A 17,631-nucleotide genomic window follows, 5' to 3' on the forward strand; every position below is an offset into this window, starting at 1 on the left:
TAATGGTATAATGGCCATTAGGCGTTTCATGATTAGAAATTTCGACTATAAGTATACTGACCATTATGTATTGGTAAATTAATTTGAGGTGTTTTGTGTAAAAAGTGACCAATATTCATTAAATTTAACTGCTTTCGTGTTAAAATACTACTTAGCTGAAACGACATGCTCAGTTATGACTATAGTTGATTACTTAGGTGTGAACAACTAGATGAAAACTAAATTTTATGATCGCTTTACAATATTAGTTGCCAATTTATTCTTTTAGTCGCCAACCTATCACTTTAAGTTCCCTATAATTTTATTGGGTGGCTTGATTTTGCTGCCAGTTTTTTTAACACATTCAATACCACTAAGTGCTACGGGTTACGCTCGTAGCGCGTAGCCACGGTTTCGTTGTATGTAGCGCGTAGTCGCTACGAACAGTGTACCCGACAGTCGGGTTCTTGGTGTTGAATGTGTTAATAATATGATGCTTATATTTGAGGCTAATATATTTTTTTTGGCGCTAAAATATTAATGCACACCCAAATTATATTATTATATGCCCAATGAAAGTTCCTGTTTATTATTTTAGTTGCCCTGTTAATAATAAGCCATTTTGAAAATTATTAATATTAACTAAATCATTAGCACTAAATACCTACTTTTTCAACACTAACTCTACTGCAAATCTCACTAAGGCAACTTGCTTACTGTTGCTACAGTAGAAAATGTATCAAGTTTAGTAGATATTTGCAATTTTCAAAATTACCCCGCATTTGAAGTTATCCCAATGCACCTTAGTCTACTTACATATAGTTAGGTAGGTACTATCGACGTTATCACGAATATGACATAAGTAGGTACGTTCACACAACTCGCACCTAATAGTTTTAATGGGTACCATCATGTGAGGCTATTTCATTTCCAGGCACACATTGTTACAAAATAACAATAAAATTGCCCAGATTTTATCTTATAATCGTTTTAAATGATTTTGTGTCACAAAACACATTTGTGGCAATGGCAACGATTGCAAGGATACGGATATTAAGCATACGGACTTATAGATGGTGTTTTTCAATGTAGGTACCATACGTACCTATATGCGACTGAAATTATTTTTGGACTAGTAATAGTAGTAATCAATTATGTATCCGTATTTTTTGTATCCGTTTAGTTCCTATAACATTATACAATGTTTGAAATGGTACAAATTGCGTATGGCACGAATCAAACAAACCGCGATGGTTTGCTTGCAAGCTCAAAAGTCGTTACTATTCTGTGTAAAAATAGTATACACTTATTTCATTTAAACATTGTCATTTAATTTATTTGTGTTTTAAGGTGAAAAATAAAACACGAATAATTCGAATAAATTCTATTTTTTAATGTTCAATATAATAAATCTGACGACTTTGGACCCAGGGAGGCGCTGGTGCCCAAGTCGTATTATGTTTTACCTAATGTTAAACCTAGACATGAATTTGGCCAAATCGACAAACATAATACTGAATTTTGGCACGAACAGTGTCGGATCAATGAAATAATTATCAAATAAGTTTACACCAGCCCTGAGCGTTCAAATTATTGTACACTTGGATGGAACTTATGCAAATACATATTAAATATTTAATAATAAAGTAACTGCCATCTCTAGTTCCCCATTCTATAGCTTTCAAAGCATCTGGTATCACAGCACTCTTATAGGTATTATTTAACTCTTTCCCTTAACCGCTACATGTAAAATCATCTGAGTAACAAACACAAAATCAATAACATACATAAATGGCATCAAAATAGTTCAAAGATTTAAAGTTTGATGTCAAACCACACATGTGGTTTTCATTTCAAAGAGTTCCATACACAGGAATAGGTTAATCATTTACATAGCTTGTGTGTTGAGCCTTAAACCTGAGTATGATGAATGTCCTATTAAATTACTAATACCTAGTCCATATAAGGAGCTGCTTCCGTTTTCAATCAATCAAATTTTCGACACGGCTTCTTCATATTTTTTTGATCTTGATAAAGATTATTTAAAGACATTCTTTCCATAATGTTACGATTTTGAAAAGTGGTGTTAGTATCTTCTCTTAAATTCCTAGAAAACAAGAGGGCGGAATGTATCGTTAATTAATAAATCTAACTATCACATAAGTAACGGAGTTAACGGTTGTACAGTCAGCAGCAGTAGAAGTGTCTGTGAAAGAGTGCTCAAAATTATTTTTCACCACACCAGCTCGTGAAGGTTCTCTTTATTCTTCAAAAAACTGATGAGAAAGTTGCATTTTATCCACAAGAGTGGCAAAGTAGTTTGATATAAATTTTAAATTGTTTCCTCATGTTGGCCGTGGAATTGACTTTTGAGTAATTTTTACCGTTAACATTTAGTGTTTCAATCGGTAGCAAAATTTGATTAACTTTCGTGGGTTAAATCTTCGGAACACTTAAGATTTCACTTTTAGAAAATCTATTTAAAATTATGGAATCTTACGCTTACTGAGGACGAGGAGTTTGCCCTCACCAACAGTTGCCACACCAACTTTGCCCTCTTGTAAAACAATAGTAGTTTGTGTTACAAGGGATCAAAATGATATATTTCCGTCAAGGGCGTACATTGAATCCTGAATGAAGCGATGGATTTTACAATAAAGTAGAGGGCGTATTCAAGTGTTAACGCCCAAGACGAAATAATTTTGATACCGTGTGACACATACTGCTTTTCACATCAACTATGAGGAAAATAAAAAAATATTAGTGTTGACACAAATTATTATGTTTCAAAATATTATTCAAGCTAAAAAAAGAATGCAAAAAATAACAAAAACAGTGTCCTAGAACAGAAAAGTGCCACTTTGATCCCCCCTAGCAGGGAGGAAAAGTGCCACTTTGATCCCTCCTAGCGGGGAAGAAAAAGCCCTTTTCCGAATAGGTGATGTGAAAAATAACTATCAACTACCTATGTAATTTAGGTTTTGTACAGAGTAGAAACTTAGAGCATTTCTTCCTTTAAGTTAGGTACCTACTTCTGGTGCTGTCTGTACCTTAACATGACCATCGATGTACCTTATTGCAACGAGATGTCTTCTCATGAACAATTATTGTTTTGTTTGTAGTTAATTAGCTGCACTTATTCCTAATATGATATAAGAAAATGTATACAACAAACATATTTAACAATTGTATTGTAAAAACGTAAAAGCAACTTTGTGTCAAAATTCTTCGTTACTTTATTTTGCCTCTCTGAAACCATCTGTTCATTTAATTACCATCCTAATCCTACCTAAGATTAAAACACCCTGTGAAACTTTATGTGTGCATTTTTGCGCGAGGTCACGACGTAAATGCACAAAATAAAAAAAAACAAACACCATAGGAAACACCATCTGTTTTACCGGATTTGAGGATCAGTTCTATATCTCGAAATACAATTTTTTAGGTCTGGTATTTTAACTAGGTTTCAGGTGTTTTGAATTTCATTTAGTTGTACCTATCGACAAGAGTAGGTACCTGAAATTGTACAACAAAATAGCGGTAAAACAAAACCATGTAAAACGGGCAATATTCGTTTTCATTATTCTCGGCCATTTTAGATTTCTTTGACCTGGCATCATCATATCAGTCAAAAGATTTCCAATGCTGGGCGAAGCCACCGTTCGTTCTCTGGCCTCATACAACGGGTTCGTGCGATGTCGGCCAGATCGTCTTGGGGAACGCTGCCCTACTAAAATATCCACTACCTACTTTTAACTCTGGCAACTCAGGATCACTGACGACCTTAATTCTCCGTCAGTCTTATTTTTGCGAGCTTTTTGTTCTTTGAGTAGGTAGCCAATTTTGAGCTCTATGAAGCCTAATTATGAGCGATCACATTTGGGTGCCGTTTGTCAATACAATCAACACACTGATTGAAAACCTTCGTCTTAAGAAACTGCGACCTAGATATGTTGGACGTGAAATTACGTGCGTCCGAAAACGACCTGTCCGAGTTGAATTTGTTTTAGGTACCTATATCATAAATCAAGATCGGATATCGTTCCAGCATTTTCTTATAAAATACCAAACTAGATTTTGAATTGACATTTGGATATAATAGGTATTCCATTTTGCAGATACTTGTAGGCAATTTGAACAAATGATTTATATAAAATGAGATTACATTCCTCCGAACGGTTGTTTACAGTAGTAGAATGTCGAGTAGTAGAGGTTGAGAAGCCGGGACTGCGCCATGCTAGCAAACCCTAGTATCCCGTAAACTAAAAAAAATATCTGTTATATACAATGTTATGTACCTAACATACGTCATGATTAAAACTAATTATTTACATTGATATATTATTGTCACCATATTTATTTTGGTGATTTTATCTCTATAACATATATAACACCTTTTTTATTTTTGTTTGGAAAATATTAAACTGAAAATAAAATTTTGTATAATATATACCTAAGTATAACAATTTAATACATTCATAGTGTTTCAAAGTTCCATATATTTATGTGTAAAGGTATGCTGTCAATACCATTTCCTAAATCTGTACAAACAGCTACCCGTGCCTAAAGTAGATGGGTGCATTGCATAAGCTAGTACCTACCACACTAGCACCCGCCCCTATGGATACATGTATCCATATGACACCACTTATATACGTACTAGACTAATTCAATTTTGACTTTATAGAGTTTCTTGAGTCTCAGCCCTGAGCCCGAGCGAGACGAGAAACTTGTACAAAAATAATACATATATTAATAAGTATTTAAATGTCTAGGAGTCCTTTTCATACAATTTATACCACTCAGTTGTACCATTCCGTAAAAGCAAACATTCACGAGGAATCTACAACCATTATCATCGATAACTCTTAAGGAGTTTTAAATTTTAGGAGTTTTTAATGTTAAAACTGTAAGTATAGAGCGCCCAAGACGAAATAATTTTGATACCGTGTGACACATACTGCTTTTCACATCAACTATGAGGAAAATAAAAAAATATTAGTGTTGACACAAATTATTATGTTTCAAAATATTATTCAAGCTAAAAAAAGAATGCAAAAAATAACAAAAACAGTGTCCTAGAACAGAAAAGTGCCACTTTGATCCCCCCTAGCAGGGAGGAAAAGTGCCACTTTGATCCCTCCTAGCGGGGAAGAAAAAGCCCTTTTCCGAATAGGTGATGTGAAAAATAACTATCAACTACCTATGTAATTTAGGTTTTGTACAGAGTAGAAACTTAGAGCATTTCTTCCTTTAAGTTAGGTACCTACTTCTGGTGCTGTCTGTACCTTAACATGACCATCGATGTACCTTATTGCAACGAGATGTCTTCTCATGAACAATTATTGTTTTGTTTGTAGTTAATTAGCTGCACTTATTCCTAATATGATATAAGAAAATGTATACAACAAACATATTTAACAATTGTATTGTAAAAACGTAAAAGCAACTTTGTGTCAAAATTCTTCGTTACTTTATTTTGCCTCTCTGAAACCATCTGTTCATTTAATTACCATCCTAATCCTACCTAAGATTAAAACACCCTGTGAAACTTTATGTGTGCATTTTTGCGCGAGGTCACGACGTAAATGCACAAAATTATAAATAAAAGCAAACATTCACGAGGAATCTACAACCTTATTTTGCCTCTCTCTTAAATTTTAGGAGTTTTTAATGTTAAAACTGTAAGTATAATTTTTGAATAGAATCCATCGCGATAAGTATGTTTTCTTCGTAAATTAGAAATAATCATGTTTAATATCAAAGTGTCTGACATGTCATAAGAATGAGATTATACAACGTGTTATCAAAATAGAGGAAAGGATGAATGTATCCCTAATTCCTTATATTTCGTATTAATAAATAATAGTTAGGGAGGCGAGGTAGCTAAATGGCGTAATTCAACGGCGCCGTCGAGACCTATCAAAATCGAAAGATAAAATAATTTCGAAAAGAAAAGCTCGTATGGCAAAAACCATTTTAGCGGTGGGTTTGGCGTGTACGGTTTTTCAAAAATGTTAAAAAAAACAGTTACTTGGGCATTCTCGAGCGCGTCAGATATTCATACTACGTATGCCCCGAGTGCCTCTGATAACAACGGTATACTAATCTGCCGGTTTGCGTGGTGGGGGTAGGCATATAAAGTAGTCAAAAATGCAAAAAAAAAAAATTTACTCGAGCGCGTCAGATTTTCGGAAGGGGTGTTAAGTAGGCCCCAAGGAAGCTTCCTTTAAAAAAAACTGACGATTTCGGCGTGACGATAAGTTACGATGAATTTTTGAAAATGCAAAAAAAAAAAGTTTTTTTGAAATACTCGAGCGCGTCAGATTTTCATAGGGGAGGTTTATCTCGGTATCCTGAAAGCATATTTTTTTAATCTGACAAAAATGTTGGTGGGTTCTCTTAATCTGACCGAAAAAGGTTTTTTGGTTTCTTTTTTTTCCTTTCTTTCTCCTTGATAAAACGGGGAATTTAAGAATGACAATAAAATTACATTTTTTGTTTATTTACTTAAACTTTTTTTTTGTAAAATGTATCGTTTGCGACTTATATGCCGCAACGCGTTCTTAGGAAGACGAAATGGCTCCTCCACACTTCCGGTCATGCGGAAACCGGCAGATTTTGTATTTTTAGTAAGTTTTAGATTATATTCTTCAAAATAAAAAATAAAAAAATCGCGCTCGAGAATGCCGGATTAACGTTTTTTTTTTACAAGTTCGCGACCCTATAACTCGGCGGCGTCAAGGACTTATCGTCAGATTAGTTAAATTTAGTCTTTAAACACTAAAATCAACCCCCAATATCTTAATCTGAGGCGCTCGAGTATTTCAGACTATCCATTTTTTTTTACTAATCTGATCGTCTATCCTAGGCGCGCGTCACTACATATAGAGCTAAATACTTTACAAGGTTGTTCTATTAGGTCTAAGGTATCTCTCATATCTTAAACTGCCACGCTCGAGTATTGCCGAAATTTCCCCTATTCGCCTCCCTAACTATAATGATTACGAAGTAATTGTCATATCACTGACATTTCCTATTTTTTAGTAGGTATGCGTGTATCAATACTTTAATTTATGTACAAATTAAGCCTTTAGCTTAAGGTTTTGGTAGTTCATACTCTAAACACTTATTCCTATTTGTAAATTATAACAATATGTTTATCTTTTATTTACTACAAGGATGTTATTTTTCTTATACTATATGTAATACATATACTTATTTGACGGAATAACTTTGAATTATACCTTAATTTAAATGGTTGCTGTTGACTTGAAAGAGATTCGTTCATGCAACGTAGATAAACGCAGGACAGGTACCTAAATTAGTTATTTTTTGTGATAGAGGTAAACGGGATTTGTGAGAGGCAGGGTAAGCAAGCGAGCCGAAATATAAAACTTAGAGGAGCTATTTAACGAAGATTACTAAGTTTAAAAGTAACTGCGGCACAGAGAAACTCTGACTATCTGGAAATAACTCTTTATAAAGCATTTTAGCCAGTGGGGAAGTTAGGTACCTAGGTTATATGCGCAAGAGTGTTGCCTTCCTGGAGGCGTAGGCGCCGTGACCGAGTCATTCGCTTGGAAAACCTCTTGAATGCTGTTTTGTATTCAAATTGGTAAAAAAAATGGAATGCAAAGCACATTTGGTAGTTTTTCGAATATTGTATGTATATGGTTAGTAATCAAGAATTGTTATTAATTTCGGGGGTATTTGTACCGCAGTATAAGCTGGTAATTAATGTCACGTAAGGGCCAAAGCCAATGAAGTAGATACCATATGTATAGTTTCATTATTATAACAAACGTTATGGTTAGGTATCTACTTATTAATAAGTATGGATCATTATAGGTAACGTTGAACATCGATTCCTAAAACCGCCTGTCAATCACAAACTAGAACTAAATAAAGACTGGTGGCTTCCATACAAGTTACATGAATTTATTAAAAAAGTAGGTAAGCTTATAATAATATAATTATTGTAAGTTGTTTTTTGTTTAATTTTCAGAGGCTGCAATTGACAAGTATCTTCATATAGTAGGTACATATACCTACACTATTAGAATTTAAATCCCGTTAAAATCTGGATCTAAATTAAGGCAGCACTAAATTTGTGCTGCCGTATACGATATTGGATTTATTTACTTGGGGTCTTTTATTATTTAATTTAAACCTGAAATACTGCCGTTGAAATTACGGCAGCATTTAAGAGTTCACACTTTCCATTTTTCACAAAATCATAGTTATCATATTGTTTTTTACTTCACGAGTTAACAAAACCTAAATAATATCCCTACCGTAAATCGTTTATTCGGTCATAAATAATTAAAGCAATGACCTTACGAGCAATCCACACAAACATGCATATAAATGAAACAATTGCAATTGTCCAGACACGCAGTTCAAATACTGAAAGCGTACAGAGTTCGATGATAACAAACAATTTTAATGAACTACCTAACCATATAAGTTTACAAATAAGTACGTTAAGATTCGAACACTTCGATTCATTGGTATGTCGTGCACCGTCTTAAAGCAATAGGCGTTGTCAAGTGAAATCATGGCCGGGTAAGTGCATGTAACCTACATATATTGGTATTAAAATTTCTCTGACATTATTCGTATAGCTCTTATGTCGATGTAAATCCTTTCATTTAATTACTTTTGTTAACATTATTCTGTTCAGTTTACTTAATTACAGGTCTATTGAAGAGCAAGACATTTTTTTAGAGACAACCTAAAGAGAGGCGACTGAGGTGAACAGACACGAACAAGACTTTATAAAATAGTCGATGAGACTTAGTTAGACCTTGTGGAGAAGGCAACGTCATTTTTTGGATAAAGTGAAGGTTGGTTTTGTTTCATATTTTTATATTACGAAATAATTCGTAGATATGTAGGCACATTACAACATATCCAGTCGCTTCTGGTGCGATATTCTACTTTTTACAATAGTGGCCAAAATGCTATAGGTAGGTACATATTGCGCACTGCCAAAAATAAAATATAGTTTTGTGTCAATTTTTCACCTCAGTGCGCCTATTGTTCGTGCTCTACAGTATGTGATACACATTAATGTCTTATTCGCATTAGGCGAAGGAGTGCAGCGTGACGGGCTCAAAATCGTCGTGAGTGGCGGGCCGTGGCGGCTGGCGGTGCGGTGGCGGCGGCGGCGGCGGGAGCAAGCTGGTTCCCTCTGGGATGTACACGTTTGTGACGCGCTCCTGCACAAAAAAGAAAAGTAAGTGATGCGTGGTGATGCCTAAGGCAATTTCGGTTCACTGCCAGTGTCCATAAATAGGTATACCTCAGAAAAAATACGGTTTTGCTTGAATAAACAGCTGGAGTCATTGCTCAATGGTAGTGTAACATGAACTTTTGGAGCTACGAATTTTGGTTGTAGATATTTATAGGTATAAGTAATTCAGCTATGGTGACCGCCAACTATCAAATGGGGTAATAAAAAATCAATAACTATAGGTAATAATATTTTAGTTACAGAGCAAACGAAGGTTCGCTTCTGTACATTATACGCTCTGGTACTTCAACTACTTATCAAAATTCTCAATATTATTCTAATTAATATCCCTGTTTATATGTAGGTATGTACCTATAACATTTTATGTGACAAGTGGCTTACCTGGTTTTTGTCATATTTGAAGATGCCTTGGAATCGATTAGGTCTGCGCTCACTGGAGTCAGGGCCGCCGCCTGTGGCGCAGTTGTAGTTCGGGTTGTGGAAGGAGATGTGGCCGCCTGATTCTCGGTAGTTCTCCTTCAGCTCTCCGCCACGCTCGCGTTTCAATTTTACTGTAATTGCACAGAGTCGTCACTAGCATTTTCAATTGAAACAATTTAATACGTAGAATAATTTATTTTAGTACCTAACTTTTATAAATAAGTTAAATTGACTTTGCAATAGCTGGCTTTTTACGTCGCAAGAATACTTATGTACAAAGCAAATGATGCTACTTCACCTACGTCTTTCGTGAAAGTTTCTGCCTTCAGTAACTAACAGTTGGTTCTAAGAGACATGTGCCACCTACCACCACTTTAATCTGGCTACTCATTTAAGATTTTTTGAACTCACGGCGGTATCATTATTAATCATTAACTCGATAAACCTTTAAAACTTACCGCAAACAATTGCCAGGACAATTATAGCCAATATGATGAAAACCAGAACTCCAATAACAATCAGCAAGATGCTCATGATACTCGTGTCCGGGATTTGAGTGGGCATTGGGGGGCGTTTGTCGAGGTCTTCCAGATCTATTTCGTAGTCCGGATATGGTGGCCGCAAACTAATGTCGACTTTGGGATTTGGAACTGCAAAACGAAAACAAATAATTCTTTTATTTCTTTTTAGATAGATGCTATAAGGGCCTAAATGGTTCATCGAATGTGCCTGAAATTAAGATAGATTCAATGTAAATGAAGCATTTATTTTTATTACTCTGCGCATTAGTCTGTTAGAGAAACTGAAAACAGTAAAAAATAGAGAGACTCTACTTCTAAAAAAATACGTGTGATATCTCATTAGATTCGTTATGATGCCCAGAAAAATGTATTCGAAGCGTGTATTAGCACACAAAAAATATCAAAAGTTATAAACAAAAAAAGGGGGAAAAAAGTAGATATTTATATTTCCTCAATATCTCAAAAAGTATTCATATTTAAGAAACCAAAATTAATATTATAAAAGAGGAGGATATTTTCAATAAAACATTCTATACTTGCAGAGCTGTATCTCCATTATTTATACTTTTTATTAAACGCTGAACACAGCCCTCCGCGCCTCATTTTCGGGAAACGCGCGCGGGGTGAAAAAGCGAACGAATCTAATCTCGTAATCGTATTTTTAGGAGTAGTATCTCTATTTTTCACCGTTTTCAGTTTCTCGAGCAGACTACATGTAAAATTTCAATCTTTGAACTCTGTAAAAAAAAAAGTAACAACGATTTTGCTTAACGCTGACGCTTGAGCATGGGGCGTGAAAATTAAATGGACTTATAACTTTAGACCAAAATAGTTCAGGGCGTTTTCTGTGACTGAGGCATTACTTGTGTCACAGAGCCTTGAGTCCGCTTCATCTGGACAGGCGCAGATGTAATCGTGTCCTTTGAAGAGACACAAATGCGAGCAACCGCCGTTGCCCTCCTTGCACGGGTTCCATCCGCGCTGTTTCTCCGATGTCACGGCCTTTATCTCCATCGCCATTTCCAGGTCAGTTCGCAACGCTGTGATGTTCTTTCCTGTCTTCTTGTCGGCTCGCATTACGGATTTTTTAAACCAGTCTGTCCAGAAGATGTAGTCGTTGAACTGAAAATTAACATGAATTGTTTTTAATCATTTGCTCTATCTATTTTAAGTAAACATTTAGGTACATCTCATTGCAACTTCATGAATGTCAGGATAGTTCATTGATGGATTATACTACTTAGGTAAGTACATATATTAGTTATAACAAGATCAAGTAATAATTCGCCTTACCTGTGTCATACCAAAGGGATGTTTAGCATCGGGTATCAGCTGTACTCTGTGGTTACCGTGCAAATCTGACGTGTCGATTCTGTCCTTTAAAGCGTCAGTCCAGTACAATCGCCTGTCTCTAAAATCTATCGTTATACCGTTAGGAAAGCCTAAGTCTTTGTTTACGATCACTGTTCTCTGGGTTCCATCTAAATACGCTCGTTGAATGCTAGGGTGTTCGCCCCAGTCGCTCCAGTACAAGTATCTGAAAAAGATATTAAATATATTAGTTTCTCCATAAAATATGCATAACTTTAAACATAGGCATATTATTTTAGTTTTAACGTGATCTTACCCTTTAGCGGGGAATAACGCTATCGCTCTTGGTTCTGTGAGGCCATTAATCAACACTTTTCGGCATGATCCATCCAGTCGTGCTACCTCGATCACCTGCAACCGAACATACGCTTTGACAAATAATGGTAAAATGTTGTTTTTTCTGAGTTTAAGACAATGTTTACTTAAGAAAAGGAATATATGAACACAAAATTACGTACCTTATACTCATTATCCGTCCAGTAAATATTGTCCGCTATCCAGTCGACTCCTAGGCCATTTGGAGTATCCAATCTGTTCTTCACTACGACTCTTGTATCGCTCATGTTCAGCATGTTAATAGATCTAAAACAGAACGACGAAATTATTTTCCATATTTTCCAAGTTTGATAAATTTCACGCAAGTTGAGTCTTACTAACCTTATTACGTTCTTTTCTACATCAGTAAAAAATATTAATTTTCTGTCCCAGTGAAAATCAACTGCAATAGAGTTCTGAACTTCGGTGACTGGAAGGGTGACGTCCCACTGTTCTGGAGTGTCCAACGATATAAACGCCACGCTTCCTCTTGTCGCGAACACAAGAAAATTATCTGGATGCTTCTTACACTTCTTTGGGTGTTGTTCCGTTTGATTTTCAAATAAGATACCGGTTGGGCAAGCGCAGGAATATCCTTCCGGCGAACGGAGGCACAGATGGGAGCAACCCCCGTTGTTAGGACCGCATAAGTTTTTCGCGAGGTGTTCACTCTACAAATATAGGGAAACGTAAGTACTCGCGTATTATCTGTCTTAGAGACTATCCAGAGTATTTTTGGTGTAACGTCATTCCAACTATCTACAGCTAACCCCACCTGCTTTTGCTACAAATTTATTAACATTGTCTAAACGCCAAGCCAGTACGAATTGGATTTTTTGTTAGTGTCACTTGTTAATATTGTTTCCTTAAGCTGCACTCACCTGAACTGCTCGAATATCCATAAGACCTTTCAAGTTCTCTCTAATAACTATCGAATCATTTCCATTCGTCTTGTTGGCTCTATGCAATGCTTCCGTCTTCCAGTCCGTCCAATAGATATATGGACCTACGATCACGATACCGTAGGGATACTGGACTTTATGCAGAATGGTGCGTCGGTCGTTACCACTGAAGTCTGAGGTCTGAATGGTATAGACTTTTGCATCATTCCAATAGAGACGACCCTCGACACGATCAACGGCTAAGCCATTCGGCCATTTAATGTCGTTGTCGACAATAACACGCCTAAAATGATAAAGAAATTAAGACTACCTTTATATGATTACAGTACTGAGCTATTTACATGAGATGAGAGGACGTAGTCTTGCCTGTTTTTGCCATCCATATCTGCCCTTTCAATTTTAGCTGAAGTGCCCCAGTCCGACCAAAACATATAACCCAGATCATAGTGTAAAGCAATCGCTCGTGGAGAATCTGTCGACAATGTTAAACGATGTTAATATATATAGTCAGTCTTTATTTTCACTGTCGTGATGTTAGTCATTTTTTGATGCAGAACATACCTAGCCCCGTCCACACTAAAACTTTTCTATTGCTTCCATCTAATTCAGCGACCTCTATACTGTTTCGACCGCCATCAGTCCAATAAATCTGTAACAAAGCATAGCCATAATTGAGCATAAACACTTAAAACAGTTTCCTCTCAAAATACATTTTCTATTGAACTCGCCTTCCTCCCGCTTGAATCAATCGCGATACCATCTGCAGTATGAAGACCTTTGCCTATTATTGTTTCGATATTTTCACCAACTTTATTAGAGCGTTGAATTTTTCTCTCTGCGGTGTCAGTCCAGTATATAAGACCTGTTTATATAAATATAATGTTATGAATGTTATCATCCAAAAATATATTATAGGAGATATTTAGGTAAGTACCTAATCAAAAACACGATAAAATAACATGGTCGTCCGATTAACTGAATTATAAAGTAAATCAAATGAAGAATCTCATGAGTAAATATAAAGAAAGTAGAGTTGGTTGGTTAGAAAGGTTGTTTTCAAATCATATAATTGTAAAAAAGACATAATTCAAAGGTTTGTAATTAGGGCATGCTCCCGGGAATTCCCGGTTCTCAAATTCCCGGGAATTTTATAGTGTCAAAAGAACCGGTACTGAAGACCCGGTACCGGTACTTCCCGGTTCTCATCATATGACTATTTATTCCCAATTCAGTAGTAGTAATGTTTTAGTACTTTAGCTCGGGACATTAAATAACATTTAATAATGGTGCTATGAAACAGGGGACCCAAATAACCTAACAAACTAACCTAGTAAAGTGGGTATTCGTGCCGGCAGGCCGTGCCGTCATAGTGCTGAGTGCATCGACTACGCTACGGCCTTGAGGCTCGGCCTTTTTCGTAAAATAGGTTGGAACGCCAATTAAGTTTTTTTTTTATAAAATAAGTCATTTATTAATTCTTATGCAAATATTTATATCAAAATAAGTCATTCATAAAGATTGCACGCTAACACAAACAATTTCTTAAAAGTATTCAAAATATGCCTTGAGAACCGGGAAGAACCGGGAATCCCGGTTCCGGCCATGCCTAGAACCGGGAAATGAAATTCTTGGTACCGGAACCGGTACTGCATGCCCTATTTGTAATTGTATGAACAAATACCCGTCTTTTGGTCAACATCAACTCCAAGGGCGTTCTTTAGTGGCGGTAAGGGCAACACAACGTCTATTTGGTACGGCACGTCCAGCGAAATCACGCGGATATCGGTACGATGGGCGAAGATAAGAAAGTTTATTGGACCATTTGTGCAGGTTTTACCGTCCTTCTGCAATAAAGTTAACACCGTTAAATATTTTATATACTTACCTAAATTAAAAGAAATAAAATCATATATTAAAATTATCCATTTTTAATATCTCCTGACGTTAACTAGATAGATGTTGAAGAATTAACGGAAGGAACGAGATCCACTACAAATTTATTTGTTTGATAAAACACAGATCAATCGTTGATGCAAGTAAGCAACATAAATAATTGTCAAACATATCCGCCACGTAACTAGGCTTCGTCAGGAGGGTACAACCATAAATTTATTTGTTAACATTTAAATTCATCTGCCTTTATTAATAAAAAAATATGTGTGATTGACAGTTAGCAAAAATAATTAAAATATTATACTTACGCTTATTTTTATTCCAATGGGACAAGCACATGAACGACCTCTTGGCTTTAGCAAGCATAAATGAGAACACCCTCCGTTGTTTTTGGTGCATCTGTTAATAAATAATAGTATCAGTCACTGTTGTATGGTTTTTGGTTAAATCAGGATTAAATACGTAAAACCCGGCAACGTGCGTGTCGGGCCACGCATAATGGAGGGAAAAAGCCATACAAGCAAAAGGGCGTACCTTTGCGGCATTACTTATAATGTTTTAAATAAATAAATCGCGTTTTATTAAGAAGAGATGTTTTTTTTTAAACATAATTTGGGCACATTTTTTCAGACTTTGTTCACTTCAATCAGAATACTTTTCTAGAAACCTTAAAGTTGCTTTTAACCCTAAAGACCTATCTAATGACATATCATACGTTTAATTTTACTAATTTTTATTACTTTTAGTTGCCCCCAACCCAAAAAAAAAACATTATTTTATAAACCAAGTAGCGGCTTACAAAACATTCAAAACACACCTATTATACAGAATGATTCATGAGACGTGAGCAGGACTAATCCTGCACACTCAGTAACTGATAATTGATCGATCACCGTCGTATTTAGGTGAAACAACCACACTTCTTCCTATTTTTTAACTTTTTGGTGAGGGCAAATTTAATTCTCTACAATCATGGTTACCCTACAAGACCCGATTAATAAACATAAAACTCTTTAACCGTAATGACAGCATTTTAATTACGAAGAAAATAATCTGTCAAACTTGAGTGAGATACGAGTTTTCAAAAGTAACCAGACCGTGATGACAGTGATGACATTCAATTTGACACAGAATATCGGTAGTTTAGTATTCCAATTTTAGGGCGACCATGCATGTCGTAAATAAATTAAAAAATGTTTTTTTTTTCAACATGAGTAGAAAATTAACGTCAAACTCACTAATACTGATACGAAACAGTTGCTTATAATTTATAAAATGCGCAGTGTTAGCCCTGCTCACGTCTCCTGAATCACCCTGTATATGTTCAAAATTTCATTAAAATAAAGTTTTTCAGTAAAATGGCTATGACATACGGGCAGACGGCCGGACATGACAAAACTAAGTACAAGAAAGTGTTATAAAAGTAAAGGAGTTCGTTTTTGCCATTTTGGCTACGGAATCCAAAAAGCAAGAGTTCTTAACAGAAATAATAGTTTTGTGTTCAGAATCTAAATCGTATTCTGCAACTAAAACGACTTAAGGTAGGTACTTACTGATTAGCTTCACGGATCCTTTCCTTGTGGAAAACCCTGACGTCCATAATCCCAGCAACGCCAGATCCAAGGGTTCTTCTGTTGTTGCCAGTGTACTTATTAGCAGCTTGTATGGATTGTGTGTCCCAATCTGTCCAAAATACTTCGTCGCCATATAAGTCCAGGCCGAACGGATGTGATAGGTCCTGACCTGTGTTAGTGATAGACAGACCGATTGAGTGCCTATGCAATTTTTCGGTTTACGTTATGCAATTTTGCTCTCAAAGTTAAATGACCTGATGGGGCTGACTTGAAAATTGAGACTTAGGTACGTTTATTGAGTTGTGCAAGTACAATAGGTACTCTGTATTATTTACACACCGCAAAAGAAAAAAAAACAACGGGTTGCACTCCGGGAGTGCCGGCAGAAGTGAAAACTCAATGACATTGTAACAGTTTTTCGATCAGGTCACGTGTCCGTCTTACGAATCTTACGGTCTTACGGTCACGTGACATGTCGCGAGTTTAACATTTTTTCTCCATCACAAAAAGTGCACAACGCCGCTAAAGAAGTTTTCACTTCAAAATAATACAGACAATACAGCAAGCAAGCCCTTACCTATCAAAATAGTTCTTCCAGTGCCATCGAAACGGGCATATTGAATAGTTTTATTGCCTCCATCTGTCCAGTAAATGCGCTGTCGATCAAGGTCTAGGGCTAAACCATTGGGCCAAACCATGTCACCGGTGATTAGACGTTCCCTGTTTCCGCCGTCCATGTCCGCGCGTTCAATGCAGGGGCTCAGACCCCAATCCGACCAATACATCACCCCTCCTGTAAGATAACCATGAACCGATGACAAAAACGAACTCGTCTAAACGAATTATTTCACCTCCTGGCTTCCTCATCAGATCAGCTCAACGGTAAATTATTGTATTGTCATCTGGATTACACATTCTTGTTAATTTTCATTTTCGTAACTTTGATGTAGCGCTTAAAGTTGAATACCTACAGTTCTCCTATTCATGTTATACCTAAGCAGATTCTTACCTTTAGGATCTAATACAATATCTCTGGGCTTGTCAATATTTTCCCAGGCTAAAAGGGTTCTCATGCTGCCATTAGCATTGGCCACCTCAATTCTGTTAGTTCCAGCGTCAGTCCAGTATAACTTGTCAGTTAACCAGTCATATGCCAAGCCAGCAGGAGAAACTAAAAGCAAACAATAAGTACATTACTAAAGAGGCCGAGAAATTAAGGTTTGCTGGCCAAGTAGTTGTAGACAGATTGGAATACGAGGCTGGCAATCGATTTCCATGTGGAACTACTTTTCTCAATAGAAATCGCGGAACTACAATACTGTATAATATAACCAAAAATGTTAGTTATCATCTCTCACCTTGACTCAAGTGTAAAATAACGCCCGAACAATATTTCC

General features: G+C 36.2%; 1 protein-coding gene and 1 long non-coding RNA gene across 2 annotated transcripts in view; both read right to left on the minus strand.

The window, feature by feature from the left end:
* Nucleotides 1-17,631, minus strand: part of LOC134789417 (uncharacterized) — a 115,004-nt gene that overhangs the window by 54,940 nt on the left and 42,433 nt on the right. The window lies entirely within an intron of this gene.
* LOC134806761 (low-density lipoprotein receptor-related protein 4) overlaps nt 6,535-17,631 on the minus strand; it is a 47,593-nt gene continuing 36,496 nt past the window's right edge. Inside the window, exons 19-36 of the mRNA XM_063780086.1 lie at nt 17,244-17,405; nt 16,812-17,027; nt 16,214-16,403; nt 14,969-15,059; nt 14,449-14,611; nt 13,496-13,629; nt 13,329-13,416; nt 13,134-13,239; nt 12,747-13,050; nt 12,208-12,536; nt 12,009-12,132; nt 11,807-11,901; nt 11,473-11,716; nt 11,043-11,301; nt 10,117-10,308; nt 9,620-9,789; nt 8,806-9,203; nt 6,535-8,755 (exon numbers count right to left, since the gene is read on the minus strand). Of these exons, the coding sequence (XP_063636156.1) occupies nt 9,069-9,203; nt 9,620-9,789; nt 10,117-10,308; nt 11,043-11,301; nt 11,473-11,716; nt 11,807-11,901; nt 12,009-12,132; nt 12,208-12,536; nt 12,747-13,050; nt 13,134-13,239; nt 13,329-13,416; nt 13,496-13,629; nt 14,449-14,611; nt 14,969-15,059; nt 16,214-16,403; nt 16,812-17,027; nt 17,244-17,405 (3,002 nt within the window). The 3' untranslated portion in view covers nt 6,535-8,755; nt 8,806-9,068. The remainder of the gene's footprint in view (nt 8,756-8,805; nt 9,204-9,619; nt 9,790-10,116; nt 10,309-11,042; nt 11,302-11,472; nt 11,717-11,806; nt 11,902-12,008; nt 12,133-12,207; nt 12,537-12,746; nt 13,051-13,133; nt 13,240-13,328; nt 13,417-13,495; nt 13,630-14,448; nt 14,612-14,968; nt 15,060-16,213; nt 16,404-16,811; nt 17,028-17,243; nt 17,406-17,631) is intronic.

The sequence above is a fragment of the Cydia splendana genome, chromosome 3 (genome assembly GCF_910591565.1).
Source record: "Cydia splendana chromosome 3, ilCydSple1.2, whole genome shotgun sequence".
Lineage (NCBI taxonomy): Eukaryota > Metazoa > Arthropoda > Insecta > Lepidoptera > Tortricidae > Cydia > Cydia splendana.